Source organism: Rutidosis leptorrhynchoides, chromosome 3 (assembly GCF_046630445.1).
Source record: "Rutidosis leptorrhynchoides isolate AG116_Rl617_1_P2 chromosome 3, CSIRO_AGI_Rlap_v1, whole genome shotgun sequence".
In the NCBI taxonomy this organism is placed as follows: Eukaryota; Viridiplantae; Streptophyta; class Magnoliopsida; order Asterales; family Asteraceae; genus Rutidosis; species Rutidosis leptorrhynchoides.
This window is the reverse complement of record NC_092335.1, coordinates 40,627,391-40,645,803: the sequence shown is the minus strand read 5'-3', so window position 1 is coordinate 40,645,803 and position 18,413 is coordinate 40,627,391. Positions and strand designations below refer to the sequence as shown.

General features: G+C 35.6%; 1 protein-coding gene across 1 annotated transcript; it reads right to left on the bottom strand.

Moving 5' to 3' along the window:
• Nucleotides 1–9,999: 9,999 nt before the first annotated feature.
• On the bottom strand, nucleotides 10,000–12,154 carry LOC139899897 (F-box protein At5g07610-like). The gene is made up of 3 exons (XM_071882721.1): nucleotides 12,131–12,154; nucleotides 11,355–11,375; nucleotides 10,000–11,292 (listed from the first exon to the last, which is right to left on the bottom strand). Exons 1-3 carry the CDS (start codon nucleotides 12,152–12,154, stop codon nucleotides 10,000–10,002), a joined length of 1,338 nt encoding a protein of 445 aa, XP_071738822.1.
• Between the last annotated feature and the right edge of the window lie 6,259 nt (nucleotides 12,155–18,413).

Genomic DNA, 18,413 nt, shown 5'->3' with positions numbered 1-18,413 from the left:
TTCTTGACAAACAAAACAGGAGCTCCCCACGGTGATGTGCTTGGTCGAATGAAACCACGCTCTAAAAGTTCTTGTAATTGGCTTTGCAGTTCTTTCATCTCGCTGGGTGCGAGTCTGTAAGGAGCACGAGCTATTGGTGTAGCTCCTGGTACAAGATCTATTTGAAATTCAACGGATCGATGTGGGGGTAATCCCTGTAATTCTTTCGGAAATACATCGGGAAATTCTTTTGCAATGGGAACATCATTGATGCTCTTTTCTTCAGTTTGTACTTTCTCGACGTGTGCTAGAACAGCATAGCAACCTTTTCTTATTAGTTTTTGTGCCTTCAAATTACTAATAAGATGTAGCTTCGTGTTGCCCTTTTCTCCGTACACCATTAAGGGTTTTCCTTTTTCTCGTATAATGCGAATTGCATTTTTGTAACAGACGATCTCTGCTTTCACTTCTTTCAACCAGTCCATACCGATTATCACATCAAAACTCCCTAACTCTACTGGTATCAAATCAATCTTAAATGTTTCGCTAACCAGTTTAATTTCTCGATTCCGACATATATTATCTGCTGAAATTAATTTACCATTTGCTAATTCGAGTAAAAATTTACTATCCAAAGGCGTCAATGGACAACTTAATTTAGCACAAAAATCTCTACTCATATAGCTTCTATCCGCACCCGAATCAAATAAAACGTAAGCAGATTTATTGTCAATAAGAAACGTACCCGTAACAAGCTCCGGGTCTTCCTGTGCCTCTGCCGCATTAATATTGAAAACTCTTCCACGGCCTTGTCCATTCGTGTTCTCCTGGTTCGGGCAATTTCTAATAATGTGGCCCGGTTTTCCACATTTATAACAAACTACATTGGCATAACTTGCTCCGCCATTACTCGTTCCGGCACCATTTGTTCCTTTCATTCTGTTAACCCCTGGTCCGTAGACATCACACTTCGCCGCGCTATGACCATTTCTTTTACACTTGTTGCAAAATTTGGTGCAGAACCCCGAGTGATACTTTTCACACCTTTGGCATAGCTGCTTCTGATTGTTGTTGTTGTTACGGTTATTATTGTTGTTGGGATGATTGTTGTAGCTGCTGTTGTTGTTGTTGTTGGGCCGTTTGTTGTAGTTGCGATTGATGTTGCGATTGTTGGGATAATTGTTGCGATTATTGTTGTAATTGCTGTTGTTGTTGTATTGGTGATTCTTATCACCGTTTTCCTCCCACTTTCTTTTGACTTGCTTCACATTGGCCTCTTCAGCAGTCTGTTCTTTAATTCTTTCTTCAATCTGGTTCACTAGTTTGTGAGCCATTCTACATGCCTGTTGTATGGAGGCAGGCTCGTGTGAACTTATATCTTCTTGGATTCTTTCCGGTAATCCTTTCACAAACGCGTCGATCTTCTCTTCCTCATCTTCGAATGCTCCCGGACACAATAGGCACAATTCTGTGAATCGTCTTTCGTACGTGGTAATATCAAATCCTTGGGTTCGTAACCCTCTAAGTTCTGTCTTGAGCTTATTGACCTCGGTTCTGGGACGGTACTTCTCGTTCATCAAGTGCTTGAATGCTGACCACGGTAGTGCGTACGCATCGTCTTGTCCCACTTGCTCTAGATAGGTATTCCACCATGTTAACGCAGAACCTGTGAAGGTATGCGTAGCGTACTTTACTTTGTCCTGTTCAGTACACTTACTTATGGCAAACACCGATTCGACCTTCTCGGTCCACCGTTTCAATCCGATCGGTCCTTCGGTTCCATCGAATTCCAAAGGTTTGCAGGCAGTGAATTCTTTGTAGGTGCATCCTACACGATTTCCTGTACTGCTAGATCCAAGGTTATTGTTGGTATGTAGCGCAGCCTGTACTGCGGCTATGTTTGAAGCTAGAAAAGTACGGAATTCCTCTTCATTCATATTCACGGTGTGTCGAGTAGTCGGTGCCATTTCCTTCAAAATAGTTAAATGGAACAAGTTAATCATACAGAATATTAAGAGTAGTTAATAGTATTTCGTAGCATAATATGAACTCATTTATAAAAGCTTTTTCTTCATATTAGCGTTTTATAAGTTTAAATTCGGGTAGTACCTACCCGTTAAGTTCATACTTAGTAGCTAATATACAATTCAACTACTACAATTCTATATGAAAAACTGATTATAATAATATTTCGCGTTCAAACTTTTATACAATATTTTACAAACTTACAATACCGCTTATTTTACATAAAGCATGAAATATAGCACACAATAACTTTGATACAAGATAGTTGTGAAGACAATTCTAGCTAGTACACAAGTCGTTCAGTAAAGGCAATAAAGACACGTAATTCATACGTCCAGAAACAAGTCATGCATTCTGGTTTTACTAGGACTACTTCCCATCCTTGGTCTTGTGCAACATAACCGTTATGGCCGTTGATAAGACAGCGTGTTGTAACGTCATCAAAGGGACGAGGGTTACGTAATGTCCAACAGTCCCGTAATAATCTAAAAACCTCATTTCTTACCCCAATTACCGACTCCGTCACTTGTGGAAACGTTTTGTTTAATAGTTGTAGCCCGATGTTCTTGTTCTCACTTTGGTGAGAAGCGAACATTACTAATCCGTAAGCATAACATGCTTCTTTATGTTGCATGTTAGCCGCTTTTTCTAAATCACGAAGTCCAATATTCGGATATATTGAGTCAAAATAATTTCTTAACCCGTTGCGTAAAATAGCATTTGGGTTCCCCGCAATATATGCGTCAAAGTAAACACATCGTAACTTATGGGTTTCCCAATGTGATATCCCCCATCTTTCAAACGAAAGTCTCTTATAAACCAAGACATTCTTGGAACGTTCTTCGAATGTCTTACAAACTGATCTCGCCTTAAATAGTTGTGCCGAGGAATTCTGGCCGACTCTAGACAAGATTTCATCAATCATGTCTCCAGGTAGGTCTCTTAAAATATTGGGTTGTCTATCCATTTTGTGTTTTTATACTGTAAAATAGACAAGAGTTAGATTCATAAAAAAATACTTATTAATACAAGCAATTTTTACATATATCATAAAGCATAAGCACACTATATTACATATATTACACCACACGAATACAACTATCTTATTCCGACTCGCTCGTTTCTTCTTCTTCTTCGGTTTTGGTTCGTTTTGCCAGGTTTCTAGGGATATATGATGTTCCCCTAATACGAGCCGTAATTTTCCACATTGGTTTAGAAAAACCTGGTGGTTTAGAGGTTCCCGGGTCATTGTTACAACTTAAGGACTTCGGGGGTTGACGATACATATAAAGTTCATCGGGGTTGGAATTAGATTTCTCTATTTTTATGCCCTTTCCCTTATTATTTTCTTTTGCCTTTTTAAATTCAGTTGGGGTAATTTCTATAACATCATCGGAATTCTCGTCGAAATCCGATTCATCGGAGAATTGGTAATCCTCCCAATATTTTGCTTCCTTGGCGGAAACACCATTGACCATAATTAACCTTGGTCGGTTGGTTGAGTATTTTCTTTTACTTAACCGTTTTATTATTTCCCCCACCGGTTCTATTTCTTCATCTTGTTCCGATTCTTCTTCCGGTTCCGATTCTTCTTCCGGTTCCGACTCTTCTTCCGGTTCCTCTTCGGGAACTTGTGAATCAGTCCACGAATCATTCCAATTTACATTTGACTCTTCATTATTATTAGGTGAGTCAATGGGACTTGTTCTAGAGGTAGACATCTATCACATAATATCAAACGCGTTAAGAGATTAATATATCACATAATATTCACATGTTAAAAATATATAGTTTCCAACAAAATTTGTTAAGCAATCATTTTTCATGTAAACACGGTCGAAGTCCAGACTCACTAATGCATCCTAACAAACTCGATAAGACACACTAATGCAAAATTCTGGTTCTCTAAGACCAACGCTCGGATACTAACTGAAATGTCCCGTTCTTATTGATTAAAAACGTTCCATATTAATTGATTTCGTTGCGAGGTTTTGACCTCTATATGAGACGTTTTTCAAAGACTGCATTCATTTTAAAACAAACCATAACCTTTATTTCATCAATAAAGGTTTAAAAAGCTTTATGTAGATTATCAAATAATGATAATCTAAAATATCCTGTTTACACACGACCATTACATAATGATTTACAATACAAATATGTTACAACAAAATAAGTTTCTTGAATGCAGTTTTTACACAATATCATACAAGCATGGACTCCAAATCTCGTCCTTATTTAAGTATGCGACAGCGGAAGCTCTTAATAATCACCTGAGAATAAACATGCTTAAAACGTCAACAAAAATGTTGGTGAGTTATAGGTTTAACCTATATATATCAAATCATAATAATAGACCACAAGATTTCATATTTCAATACACATCCCATACATAGAGATAAAAATCATTCATATGGTGAACACCTGGTAACCGACATTAACAAAATGCATATATAAGAATATCCCCATCATTCCGGGACACCCTTCAGATATGATATAAATTTCGAAGTACTAAAGCATCCGGTACTTTGGATGGGGCTTGTTGGGCCCGATAGATCTATCTTTAGGATTCGCGTCAATTAGGGTGTCTGTTCCCTAATTCTTAGATTACCAGACTTAATAAAAAGGGGCATATTCGATTTCGATAATTCAACCATAGAATGTAGTTTCACGTACTTGTGTCTATTTTGTAAATCATTTATAAAACCTGCATGTATTCTCATCCCAAAAATATTAGATTTTAAAAGTGGGACTATAACTCACTTTCACAGATTTTTACTTCGTCGGGAAGTAAGACTTGGCCACTGGTTGATTCACGAACCTATAACAATATATACATATATATCAAAGTATGTTCAAAATATATTTACAACACTTTTAATATATTTTGATGTTTTAAGTTTATTAAGTCAGCTGTCCTCGTTAGTAACCTACAACTAGTTGTCCACAGTTAGATGTACAGAAATAAATCGATAAATATTATCTTGAATCAATCCACGACCCAGTGTATACGTATCTCAGTATTGATCACAACTCAAACTATATATATTTTGGAATCAACCTCAACCCTGTATAGCTAACTCCAACATTCACATATAGAGTGTCTATGGTTGTTCCGAAATATATATAGATGTGTCGACATGATAGGTCTAAACATTGTATACGTGTCTATGGTATCTCAAGATTACATAATATACAATACAAGTTGATTAAGTTATGGTTGGAATAGATTTGTTACCAATTTTCACGTAGCTAAAATGAGAAAAATTATCCAATCTTGTTTTACCCATAACTTCTTCATTTTAAATCCGTTTTGAGTGAATCAAATTGCTATGGTTTCATATTGAACTCTATTTTATGAATCTAAACAGAAAAAGTATAGGTTTATAGTCGGAAAAATAAGTTACAAGTCGTTTTTGTAAAGGTAGTCATTTCAGTCGAAAGAACGACGTCTAGATGACCATTTTAGAAAACATACTTCCACTTTGAGTTTAACCATAATTTTTGGATATAGTTTCATGTTCATAATAAAAATCATTTTCTCAGAATAACAACTTTTAAATCAAAGTTTATCATAGTTTTTAATTAACTAACCCAAAACAGCCCGCGGTGTTACTACGACGGCGTAAATCCGGTTTTACGGTGTTTTTCGTGTTTCCAGGTTTTAAATCATTAAGTTAGCATATCATATAGATATAGAACATGTGTTTAGTTGATTTTAAAAGTCAAGTTAGAAGGATTAACTTTTGTTTGCGAACAAGTTTAGAATTAACTAAACTATGTTCTAGTGATTACAAGTTTAAACCTTCGAATAAGATAGCTTTATATGTATGAATCGAATGATGTTATGAACATCATTACTACCTTAAGTTCCTTGGATAAACCTACTGGAAAAGAGAAAAATGGATCTAGCTTCAATGGATCCTTGGATGGCTCGAAGTTCTTGAAGCAGAATCATGACACGAAAACAAGTTCAAGTAAGATCATCACTTGAAATAAGATTGTTATAGTTATAGAAATTGAACCAAAGTTTGAATATGATTATTACCTTATATTAGAATGATAACCTACTGTAAGAAACAAAGATTTCTTGAGGTTGGATGATCACCTTACAAGATTGGAAGTGAGCTAGCAAACTTGAAAGTATTCTTGATTTTATGAAACTAGAACTTTTGGAATTTATGAAGAACACTTAGAACTTGAAGATAGAACTTGAGAGAGATCAATTAGATGAAGAAAATTGAAGAATGAAAGTGTTTGTAGGTGTTTTTGGTCGTTGGTGTATGGATTAGATATAAAGGATATGTAATTTTGTTTTCATGTAAATAAGTCATGAATGATTACTCATATTTTTGTAATTTTATGAGATATTTCATGCTAGTTGCCAAATGATGGTTCCCACATGTGTTAGGTGACTCACATGGGCTGCTAAGAGCTGATCATTGGAGTGTATATACCAATAGTACATACATCTAAAAGCTGTGTATTGTACGAGTACGAATACGGGTGCATACGAGTAGAATTGTTGATGAAACTGAACGAGGATGTAATTGTAAGCATTTTTGTTAAGTAGAAGTATTTTGATAAGTGTCTTGAAGTCTTTCAAAAGTGTATGAATACATATTAAAACACTACATGTATATACATTTTAACTGAGTCGTTAAGTCATTGTTAGTCGTTACATGTAAATGTTGTTTTGAAACCTTTAGGTTAACGATCTTGTCAAATGTTGTTAACCCAATGTTTATAATATCAAAATAGATTTTAAATTATTATATTATCATGATATTATGATGTACGAATATCTCTTAATATGATATATATACATTAAATGTCGTTACAACGATAATCGTTACATATATGTCTCGTTTCAAAAATCATTAAGTTAGTAGTCTTGTTTTTACATATGTAGTTCATTGTTAATATACTTAATGATATGTTTACTTATAATAATATCATGTTAACTATATATATAACCATATATATGTCATCATATAGTTTTTACAAGTTTTAACGTTCGTGAATCACCGGTCAACTTGGGTGGTCAATTGTCTATATGAAACCTATTTCAATTAATCAAGTCTTAACAAGTTTGATTGCTTAACATGTTGGAAACATTTAATCATGTAAATATCAATCTCAATTAATATATATAAACATGGAAAAGTTCGGGTCACTACAGCTAAGCTGCCAAAGCCATTCTGGGGAGAAGCAGTCAGAGCCGCATGTTACTTGATCAACCGATCTCCATCAGTACCACTGAATTTTGAAGTTCCAGAGAAACTTTGGTCTGGAAAGGATCCATCATACTCTCACTTAAGAGTATTTGGATGTTTGGCGTACGCAGATATATCCATGGAGCTCAGGCAGAAGCTGGATGTAAAATCTACTCCATGCATATTCATAGGCTATGGAGATGAAGAATTTGGATACAGATTATGGGATCCAAATGAGAAAAAGGTGATCAGAAGTAGGGACGTGGTGTTCCATGAAAGCCAGACAATAGAAGATATTGAAAAGCCCACAATATCTCAGAAGTCAAATGTTGCTGCTCAGGTGCCAGAGGCAACAACGGAATCATTCATGAGAAATGAATTTTCAGTGCAGGAAGAAATGCCAGAAGTAGAAGATAATGAGGAAAATGATGGTGCTGAGCAGGGGGAGCCACAACCCCATCTGTCAGACATTCCAGGACCATCACAAGGCGAAGATGATGGTGGATCTCCTCATTATATTCCAGAAGTTCGTAGATCTGAACGAGGTCGGATTCCATCGAGTAGATATCCGGAATCCGAGTACCTTCTACTTACTGAAGATGGAGAACCAGAGAGTTTTCATGAAACAGTATCTCATAAGGACAAAGAAAAATGGTTGCTCGCAATGCAGGATGAGATGGATTCTCTGCAGAAAAATCAAACTTATGAGATTGTAGAACTTCCACACGGGAAGAAGGCACTGAAAAATAAATGGGTGTTCAAGCTGAAAAAGGATGGCAGCGGAAAAGTGGTGAAATACAAAGCACGACTTGTAGTCAAAGGATTCCAACAGAAGAAAGGGATTGATTTTGACGAGATATTTTCACCAGTAGTCAAGATGACTTCAATTAGAGTCATACTTGGATTGGTCGCAAGTATGAACTTGGAGCTTGAACAGATGGATGTAAAGACAGCTTTTCTTCATGGAGAATTACATGAAGAAATTTACATGGAGCAGCAGGAAGGTTTTGAGGTTTCAGGAGATAACCTCGTATGCAAGCTGAAGAAAAGTTTATATGGTTTAAAGCAGGCACCTAGGCAGTGGTACAAGAAGTTTGACTCGTGCATGGTGAGTCAAGGGTATAAGAAAACTACAGCAGATGAGTGTGTCTACATTCAGAAGTTTTCTGAAGGAGATTTCGTTGCTCTTCTACTATATGTAGACGATATTTTGATCGTAGGGAAAGATGCAACGAAGATCAACTATCTGAAGAAGGAACTCTCGAAGTCTTTTGACATGAAAGACTTAGGACAGGCTCAACAGATTTTGGGAATGCAGATAACCCGAGACAGGAAGAATAGAAGGTTATGGCTATCTCAGGAGAAGTATATTGAATGAGTACTTTCACGGTTCAATATGAACAATGCCAAACCTGTTAGCATTCCATTAGCCAATCATTTCAAGTTAAGTAAGAGTTCTTGTCCCTCATCCAAGGAAGAGATCGGGGAGATGTCTTCAGTACCATATTCTTCAGCAGTAGGAAGTTTGATGTATGCAATGGTGTGTACAAGGCCCGATATTGCTCACGCAGTGGGAACAGTGAGTCGTTTTCTCTCGAATCCCGAGAAAGAGCATTGGAATGCGGTAAAATGGATTCTTAGATATCTTAAAGGTACAACAAATCTATATCTTTACTACGGGGGAGCTGATCCAATCTTGGAAGGCTATACAGATGCGGATATGGCCTGAGATCCTGATAGTAGGAAATCTACTTCAGGATTCATTTACACTTTTGCAGGGGGAGCTGTTTCATGGCAGTCAAGACTACAGAAGTGTGTTGCATTATCCACAACTGAAGCAGAGTATATTGCTGCCCAGAAGCTGGAAAAGAAATGTTGTGGTTAAAGCGTTATCTCCAAGAATTTGGAATCAAGCAAAAGGAGTACAAGGTATATTGTGACAGTCAGAGTGCTCTAGATTTGAGCAAGAACTCCATGTACCATTCCCGTACAAAACATATTGATATTCGCTATCATTGGATACGCGAGGTAATTGATCGACAACTGTTGAGACTAGTAAAGATCCATACAAAGGAGAATCCTGCGAATATGTTGACAAAGGTGGTGACTCGAGAGAAATTGGAGTTATGCAGAGACATAACTGGAATGTTCGTGGATTCGGCTGGAGGGGGAGAATTGATGGTTTCCAGCCATATTCCAGCTTCACCTTCTAGATGCCGTAATCAAGAATTGTTTCTAGATATTCAAAGAAGGCAGCTTTGAACAACTCATACGGAAGTAGCAAAGTTGAATACGATGACGGCCGCCCACCTTCCTCGTTCACACCATTCCACCGCCATAGAATTTTTGCTATAAATAGAGATGCAAACTTTCATTGTAAATCATCCCAAAATCACTCAGAGAAGTGTAATCACAACCTAGAGTGTGTGTGTGAGTTTGAGAGTTTTTTGTAAGAGTTTTGTAATACTCTGTAAATCTATTCTTGTAAGTAATAGAGTTATTTTCTCTCAAATTTGTATCTCCCAACGTCCAGGCGATCCTCTCTTCCTAACAGAATTTGCACCCCGATGCAGATACAATTTCACACAAGGTTATGATGCTACACTCAAAATTTAAAATTATATCATAGTAATAATAGAATCAGCTTTTTAAGTAAAAACAAATACCAAACACCACCACTTATCATATCTTGTTGTAAACTTAATAATTTATTACACTCTCGAGACATAAAACTAAAACAAAATTCAAAATTCAACAAATATAATAAACGTCACTTTTGTCAGAAAGGACCTATTTTCTCGATATAACGATGACCAACAAAAGGATGAAACGTTTTGCCGAATGCTTTTGAGAAACATCCCTCAGTTTCCTGAACAATATTATATTTGGGGATCTTACATAAGTGTTGAAAACTTTTGTCATGAATATTGTACCTCATGATATTATCTAAAACTTTCACCAAAATGAATGTATCTTCTTCTTCTTCTTCACCTCTAACCACATCTAGGACTCTGAATTCATTATTATCATAGACCAGGCGGGTATGGGTTATGTTTGGGTAAGTGTCAAAAAGTTGATGGAAGTCCAGTTGGTACTTGATAAACCACCCGGAATGATCTCTCCACATTTCATACACATTCATGCTTGAAGGGTTGTTTTCATGAGAGTATTCGACTAGATGTAGATGGCCACGAGATTCCCCAAAGTAAAGTGACCTATTCACGGGATAACCATAACAACCATCCGTAACGGGCAACGGGGATGGCAATGGCAATTCTTGTAGTTGTTCGGCATCAAGCCTCAAGTACATCGGGTTACGACACGAGGGTGCCCAATGAAAGGCTCCATTCCAATAAACTCCATATTTGAATTCAGTATACCAATAGGGAGTGAAAGTTTGATTAAGTTTTTTCCATTTCCCCGTATCTGACAAATATATTTGAATGTTGTACATTCTACCTCCAGTGTCCTCATTAAACCCTTGACCATGCGGAGTATATCCTGCACGAAGAATGCATACAAGTTTGTAATTAACACACTCGATTGGATGGTATGGCAGACCCATAAAACGGATTAACTCTTCAGCATCCGGACTTTCAATAACGGGCGGGATTAATGAAAATTTCTTTGTGGTGGGATTAAAAACGTAATAGTTACCCCTAACTTCATATTCAAATTCATATTCGTTTTTATCGCAACAACAAAGTAGTAATCCATTACAAGATTGCACGATTCTTATACCATTGGTATCAGGATAAAAATCAAGAGTACGAAAAGGCGGAGTGGTTGGATTTTCAACATCAAAGGAAACATGTAATTCATGATAATAAAGACCAGAAGAGTTGAAAAGTTTGTGAAACAGGGGAATGAAACGAGGGTGAGTCAAAATGGACAGCCATTGTTTTGAAACAGATTTGAAACGAAGGATGGACTTAGCAGGGAGACTAACAAGGATTTTGGTAAGAAGGTCCACGTTGGAACCAATGAGTTCTGCGGATTGATTATTAGAGTGATGTGTGATGGAATCGTCTTCATTACCGTGCTCAACATCACTCTCCTTAGTGTAGGTAACCTGTACATCATTTTATTGCCCTTATATATGTGAATTGGGCCACCCGGGTCCCTACGGCTTACTCCATCATGAGACTCTTCCATCTATAAAATTCAGAATTCAAAAACTTATAAGAAATCACAATTCAGATCGATCTATATACGACTTCTCTACCACTAGCCTTTATTCGATCATATTCATACTATCAAGTTTTAACTTTAAATAATATAAATAAATACATTTATGATAAGATTAGTCATGAACGGGTCCTCTGTGGGTTTCTTACTTAAGGACACAATCTTAATCTAAAATATTTGATTAGCAAGGTATAGTATAGTGTCTAACCAATCACTCATGGTCTTCTGTAGGTTCGATGAATTGGCAACCAGTTAAACGGGTCCTCTGTGGCTGGGTTTCTCAGCTAGCCAACACTGATATCTTACTAAGCAAGCATTAAACTCCTAAGTTGGTTTATCATTTGATCTTACCAAATGGTTATGGTTAGGTCTTCTCTGGCTGAAATCAACATCATGAGTTCGTTTAAGGGACAAGTGAACTTCCAATATAATTGTGCACCAATTCATTTGATTCATAATTTATTCTAATAAATCTATAAATATCCAGACCAGAATACAAAATTAATTTATCATAACAATATATAATTGACTCGAAAAATATAACTAAACAAGTATGATTCTACGATTAAACATAAACCTAGCACAACACATTATATTATATGAAGTAGTATATTGACATATTAAAACATACATGATAACATCATCCAATCCGTAGGGAAACTACTCAACCATAATTAAAAGATAATAAGCAATAATATTATAAAAGAAAATCATAATTGTACCTTGAATTTGGCTTCTGTGTTCATCAATGTAGGATGCCGATGGGTATTTACAATAAAACGCAAACCAGATGGCACCATCAAACGATATAAAGTTCGCGTAGTTGCCAAGGGATATACTCAAACCTATGGGATAGATTATTTTGAAACTTTTTCCCCGGTTGCTAAAATTGATACTGTCAGAGTTTTATTCTCAATTGTTGCAAATGAAGAATGGCCTCTTCACCAATTTGATGTGAAGAATGCCTTTCTTCATGGCGAATTAAAGAAAGAAGTTTATATGGAAGCTCCACCAGGGTTTGCGGGAAGCTTCAATGATGGTGAAGTTTGTCGACTTAAAAAATATCTATGTGGGCTAAAACAATATCCACAGGCTTGGTTTGGGAGATTTACAGTATTTATGAAAAGTGTGATTTTAAACAAAATAACTCAGATCACACTCTTTTTATGAAACACAAAGGAAACTTAATTACATGTTTAATCATTTATATTGATGATATGATAATAACGGGAAATGATAAAGAGGAAATTTTTAATTTAAAAATAAACTTATTCAGAGAATTTGAAATGAAAGACTTAGGCAAACTTAAATACTTCTTGGGGATTGAAGTATTAAGGTCCCAACAGGGAATATTAATTCGGCAAAAGAAATATGTTCTTGATCCTCTTGCAGAAACAGGGATGCTTGATTGTAAACCAGCTGAAACTCCGATGATTCCAAATCAGAAGCTATTTATGGAAGATGATGGTGAGCTAGTGGATAAAGGGCAATACCAAAGGATAGTGGAAAAACTCATTTATCTTGCTCACACTCGGCCAGACATAGCACATGCGGTAGGAGTTGTTAGCCAATTTATGCATCAACCACAGGTTCATCATTTGGAAGCTGCAATGAGGATCATCCGATATCTAAAGAAGACACCAGGTCATGGAGTCGTATTTAGAAAAAATGGACATCTCGAAGCACAAATATATACTGATGCAAGCTGTGCTGGAGAAAAAGGGGATAGGAAGTCAACATCTGGTTTCTTTTCAATTGTCGGAGGAAACTTAGTGGCATGGAGAAGCAAGAAACAAAAGGTTGTTTCTCTATCAAGTGTTGAATCGGAATTTAGAGGAATAGCCAAGGGAGTAGTCGAAGCACTATGGATTAAAATACTGTTAACGGTTTTCCTCCAAAATAAGCAATTCAAATCTTATGCGACAACGAAGCTGTTATTGCCATCTCAGAAAATTCAGTTCAACACGACATGACGAAGCATGTTGAGATCGACAGACACTTCATTAGAGAAAAGTTAGACAATGAAATTATTTCTCTTTTATCAATCAGATCAGAAAATCAACTAAGTAGACATTCTCACTAAATCTGTCAACGAAAGATTCTTCGGCGAAGTTCTTAGCAAGTTGAATATTGAAAACCTCACTATTCAACTTGAGGGGGAGTGTTAGAATGAATCAGCAAAGAGTCAAATTACCGTTTTAGGTAATTTGAGTTTGGGATCAGAAGTGGTCAACTTCATCATATCCCGAAATAGAGGGTCACAAGTCTGCACAAGTCCAAGCATCCCAACAGCTAAAAAGCAGGCTACAAACAACAGATCTCTTCTTTTATCAAGGTGGTTCCAAAAATAGTTTGGAGCCTTACCTTATTTTAGAATTAGCTGTTAGAATGAAAGATGTATAAAGAACCAACTCATTTGATGTAACAAATATAATACAATCGTATCAAAAACTCATATATTCAATTTTTTTGGAAAAGCAAAACTTTTATTGAAACCAAATAGGAAACAAACACACAAGGAGCCTACTGAGGAGAGGCTAAACACACAACAAAGATCACAGTGGCCTCCTCAAACCAAGAAAACACAGATAAATACAAATATATACACAGAACGTAAATATTGAAAAATAATTAACTCAAACGCCACTAGATGAAGGAATTCGGATTGTGGATCCAAAAACTCATATATTCAATAGAAGATCACATTTACTTAGAAAACATGGAGTTCATCTATCTTTATTATACTTGGAAAAGATGACTCTTTTATCCATCCATTCATAAAATTAATTGAAGAAAGTGGTGGATTCCACTGAAAAAATAGTCCCTATCCCATTCACAATTTTTATTTTTTTGTTATAATTCAGTAGGCTTATAACTATCTTTAGTGGTTTGATTCTTGATGTTATAATTCAGTAGGCTTATAACTACCTTTAGTGGTTTGATTCTTGATTAAGAATGCTAATAATGAAGTGTAAGAACAATGATAATGGAGAGAAAGAAAGAAATACTTTGTAAGTGTGAGAAATGGTGCAAGTTTAATGCTTGCATTCATAGCTATTTATAGTAAAAATATCACAAGTTTAGGAAATACAATAATATTACTTTTGTGTATCAATAATTGACTATCCATTTATATATATATATTTATATATTATAACACTCCTCCTTGGATAGCAATTTTGTTTGTTGAAGATCAACTGTAAGTTACTGCCTCGTTAAAAACCTTGCTAAAGAAAACCCAGTGGGAAAAAACTTTAGCTAAGGGAAAAAGAGTGCAGCATGGAGTTGACTCCCCTTCAAGTAGACATCGCTTCAGTTGTTACGTCTTTTGAACATGTCTCATGCCAATGTTATGAACGTGTGTTCTGAAAATAGCAGTTGGAAGTGCTTTCGTGAAAAGATCAGCAGAGTTTTTGCTGGATTGAACATATCTCATTTCAATCTCACTGTCCTTAATGAGATTTTGAGTGTATGAGAAGAATCTAGGAGGTATGTGTTTGGTTCGGTCACTTTTGATATACCCTTCTTTCATCTGTGCTATACAAGCTGCATTATCTTCATAGATAATTGTTGGACTTTTATCGCGTTCTAGTCCACAAGAATCAGTAATGATTTGTGTCATTGATCTCAACCAAAAACATTCCCGAGTAGCTTCATGTAATGCAATCACTTCGGCTTGATTTGATGATGTAGCAACAAGTGTTTGTTTTTGAGAACGCCATGATATTGCAGTACCTCCATTTAGGAATACATATCCAGTTTGAGATTTAGCTTTATGTGGATCAGATAAATAACCTGCATCAGCATAACCAACCAAATCTTGTTTTGATTCGTTAGAATAAAATAATTCTAAATCAGTAGTTCCTCGAAGGTATCGAAATATGTGTTTGATCTCATTCCAGTGTCTTTTGGTAGGAGCAGAGCTGAACCTTGCCAACAAATTAACTGCAAAAGAAATGTCAGGTCTTGTACAATTTGTAAGATACATAAGAGCTCCAATTGCACTAAGATATGGTACTTATGGTCCAAGAATATCTTCATGATCTTCACATGGACGAAATGGATCAGTTTCAACATTGAGTGATCTAACAACCATAGGAGTACTTAATGGTTTTGCCTTGTCCATATTGAAACGTTTCAAAATCTTTTCAGTATATGTTGTTTGATGTACAAGTAAACCATTAGGCATATGCTCAATTTGTAAACCAAGACAATACTTGGTTTTTCCGAGATCTTTCATTTCAAATTCTTTCTTTAGAAGTTGAATGGCTTCATGGATCTCTTTATTTGTACCTATGATGTTAAGATCATCAACATAAACAGCTATGATCACATATCCGGATGTTGTTTTCTTAATGAAAACACAAGGACAAGTAAGGTTATTTGTATACCCTTTGCTTATCAAGTAATCACTTAATCGGTTATACCACATACGTCCCGATTGTTTTAACCCATATAAAGATCTTTGTAATTTAATCGAATACATTTCTTTGGGTTTTGCATTTGATGCTTCTGGTACCTTAAATCCTTCAGGTATCTTCATATATATATCACTATCAAGTGATCCATATAGATAAGCAGTCACAACATCCATGAGATGCATTTCTAAATTTTTAGAAACTGCCAGGCTGATTAAGTATCTAAAAGTAATTGCATCCATAACAGGGGAATAAGTTTCTTCATAATCAATTCCCGGCCTTTGAGAAAAACCTTGAGCTACAAGTCTAGCTTTATACCTTGTAACTTCATTTTTCTCATTTCTTTTTATGACAAAAATCCATCTGTATCCTACAGGTTTCACATCTTTAGGAGTGAGAATGATGGATCCAAAAACTTTTCTTTTATTGAGTGATTCTAATTCAGCTCGTATTGCTTCTTTCCATTGAGCCCAATCATGTCTATTTTGACATTCAACCATAGATGTTGGTTCTGGATCATCATCATTATTCATGATGTCATATGCAACATTAAATGAAAATTTCTCATCAAGATTTTTCATTTCATTTCGGTTCCATAATATTTTTGAATGTGCATAATTGATTGCAATTTCTGTATTGACATCATCAATCTCCTCTGCAGTAGGAGTACTGATTTGTGGTTCTTCTTGAACACTTTCTTTTACCTTATTATCAGCTGATTTTCTTTTTCGAGGATTTTTATCTTTGGAACCAACTGGTCTCCCACGTTTCAGACGTGGCATAGATTCTTGAGTGACTACATTATCAGTTTTCCGATTTGGAATCTCAACTCGAGCTGGAGTATTAACTGCTGGTATATATGATTTAGTCACCCTTTTTGTATCTGTGAATGCATCAGGCAATTGATTTGCAAGTTCTTGTATATGCATTATCTTTTGAACTTCTGTCTCGCATTCTTTTGTGCGAGGATCAAGATACTTTAATTGAGGTTCACACCATGAAACATCATTTTCTTTATTTTTTATTTCTCCCCCTAATCTAGGAAATAATGTTTCATTAAAATGACAATCAGCAAAACGTGCTGTAAAAACATCACCTGTCATAGGTTCAATATACCTTATGATTGAAGATGTTTCATATCCAACATATATTCCCAACCTCCTTTGAGGACCCATTTTTGTACGTTGTGGTGGCGCAATTGGAACATATACTGCACAACCAAATGTTCTAAGGTGGGAAATATTTGGCTCTTGACCAAAAGCAAGTTGTAGGGGGGAATATTTATGACTTGCACTTGGTCTGATGCGAATCAATGCAGCAGCATGTAAAATTGCATGACCCCATATAGATACAGGGAGTTTTGTTCTCATTATCAATGGTCTAGCGATTAACTGTAAACGTTTAATCAGTGACTCGGCTAAACCATTTTGTGTATGCACATGAGCAACAGAATGTTCAACAATAATTCCTATAGACATGCAATAGTCATTAAATGCTTGAGATGTAAACTCACCAGCATTATCAAGTCTCACCTTCTTAATGATGTAATCAGGAAAATGTGCTCTCAATTTAATAATTTCGGCAAGAAATTTTGCAAATGCTACATTACGGCTTGATAACAGACAAACATGAGACCATCTACTAGATGCGTCTATTAGGACCATGAAATATCTAAATGGTCCACATGGTGGATGAATTGGTCCACAAATATCACCTTGAATTCTTTCAAGAAACATTGGTGATTCTTTCTCAACTTTAAGTGGTGAGGGTCTAGTTATCAATTTTCCAAGAGAGCAAGATATACATGGAACCATTGTATCATGAAGGATTTTTCTATCCTTCAGTGGATGTCCATGTGTACATTTAATAATTCTTTTCATCATTGTTGATCCTGGATGACCCAATCTGTTATGCCATAAATTAAATACACCAGGATCAATATACTTTTCTTTAATCACCATATGTGCTTCTGGTACATTTATATGTGTATAATGTAATCCAGAATTAAGTCTTGGCAGTTTTTCAATCACGTGATTCTTGTTAGTGATACTTAAATATTTCTCATTTTCTGCCGTTACTGACTGATAATCATACCCATTAAGGTATATGTTAGAAAAACTCAATAAATTTATGCTTGACTTAGGAGAGAATAAGGCATTATTAATTAAAAATGTTGTACCGTTTGGTAATATGAATTTTGCCTTTCCTATCCCTTCTATCAAGTTAGCAGCACCTAATATTGTATGTATAGTTCCTTCCGTTAGTTTCAAATCAATGAAATATTTTTCAGATTTAAGTATAGTGTGTGTAGTACCACTATCTGCTATACAGATATCTCTACTACTTGATTGATGTTGTGTTCCAGCAGAATTCATATTAAACTTCATATATAAGAAACAAACAGTAAGTATATAAATGTTACACAAAATGTTTATTACACACAAATAGATAAAACTGAAACATTTGACATACATAGAATTGAAACATCAAACATAGAACTGGAACATTTGATAAAACATATAGAACTGAAACATTTGAGAAAACATGATGACAAAGGTTAAATCATTTTATTTATAAAAGAAACATA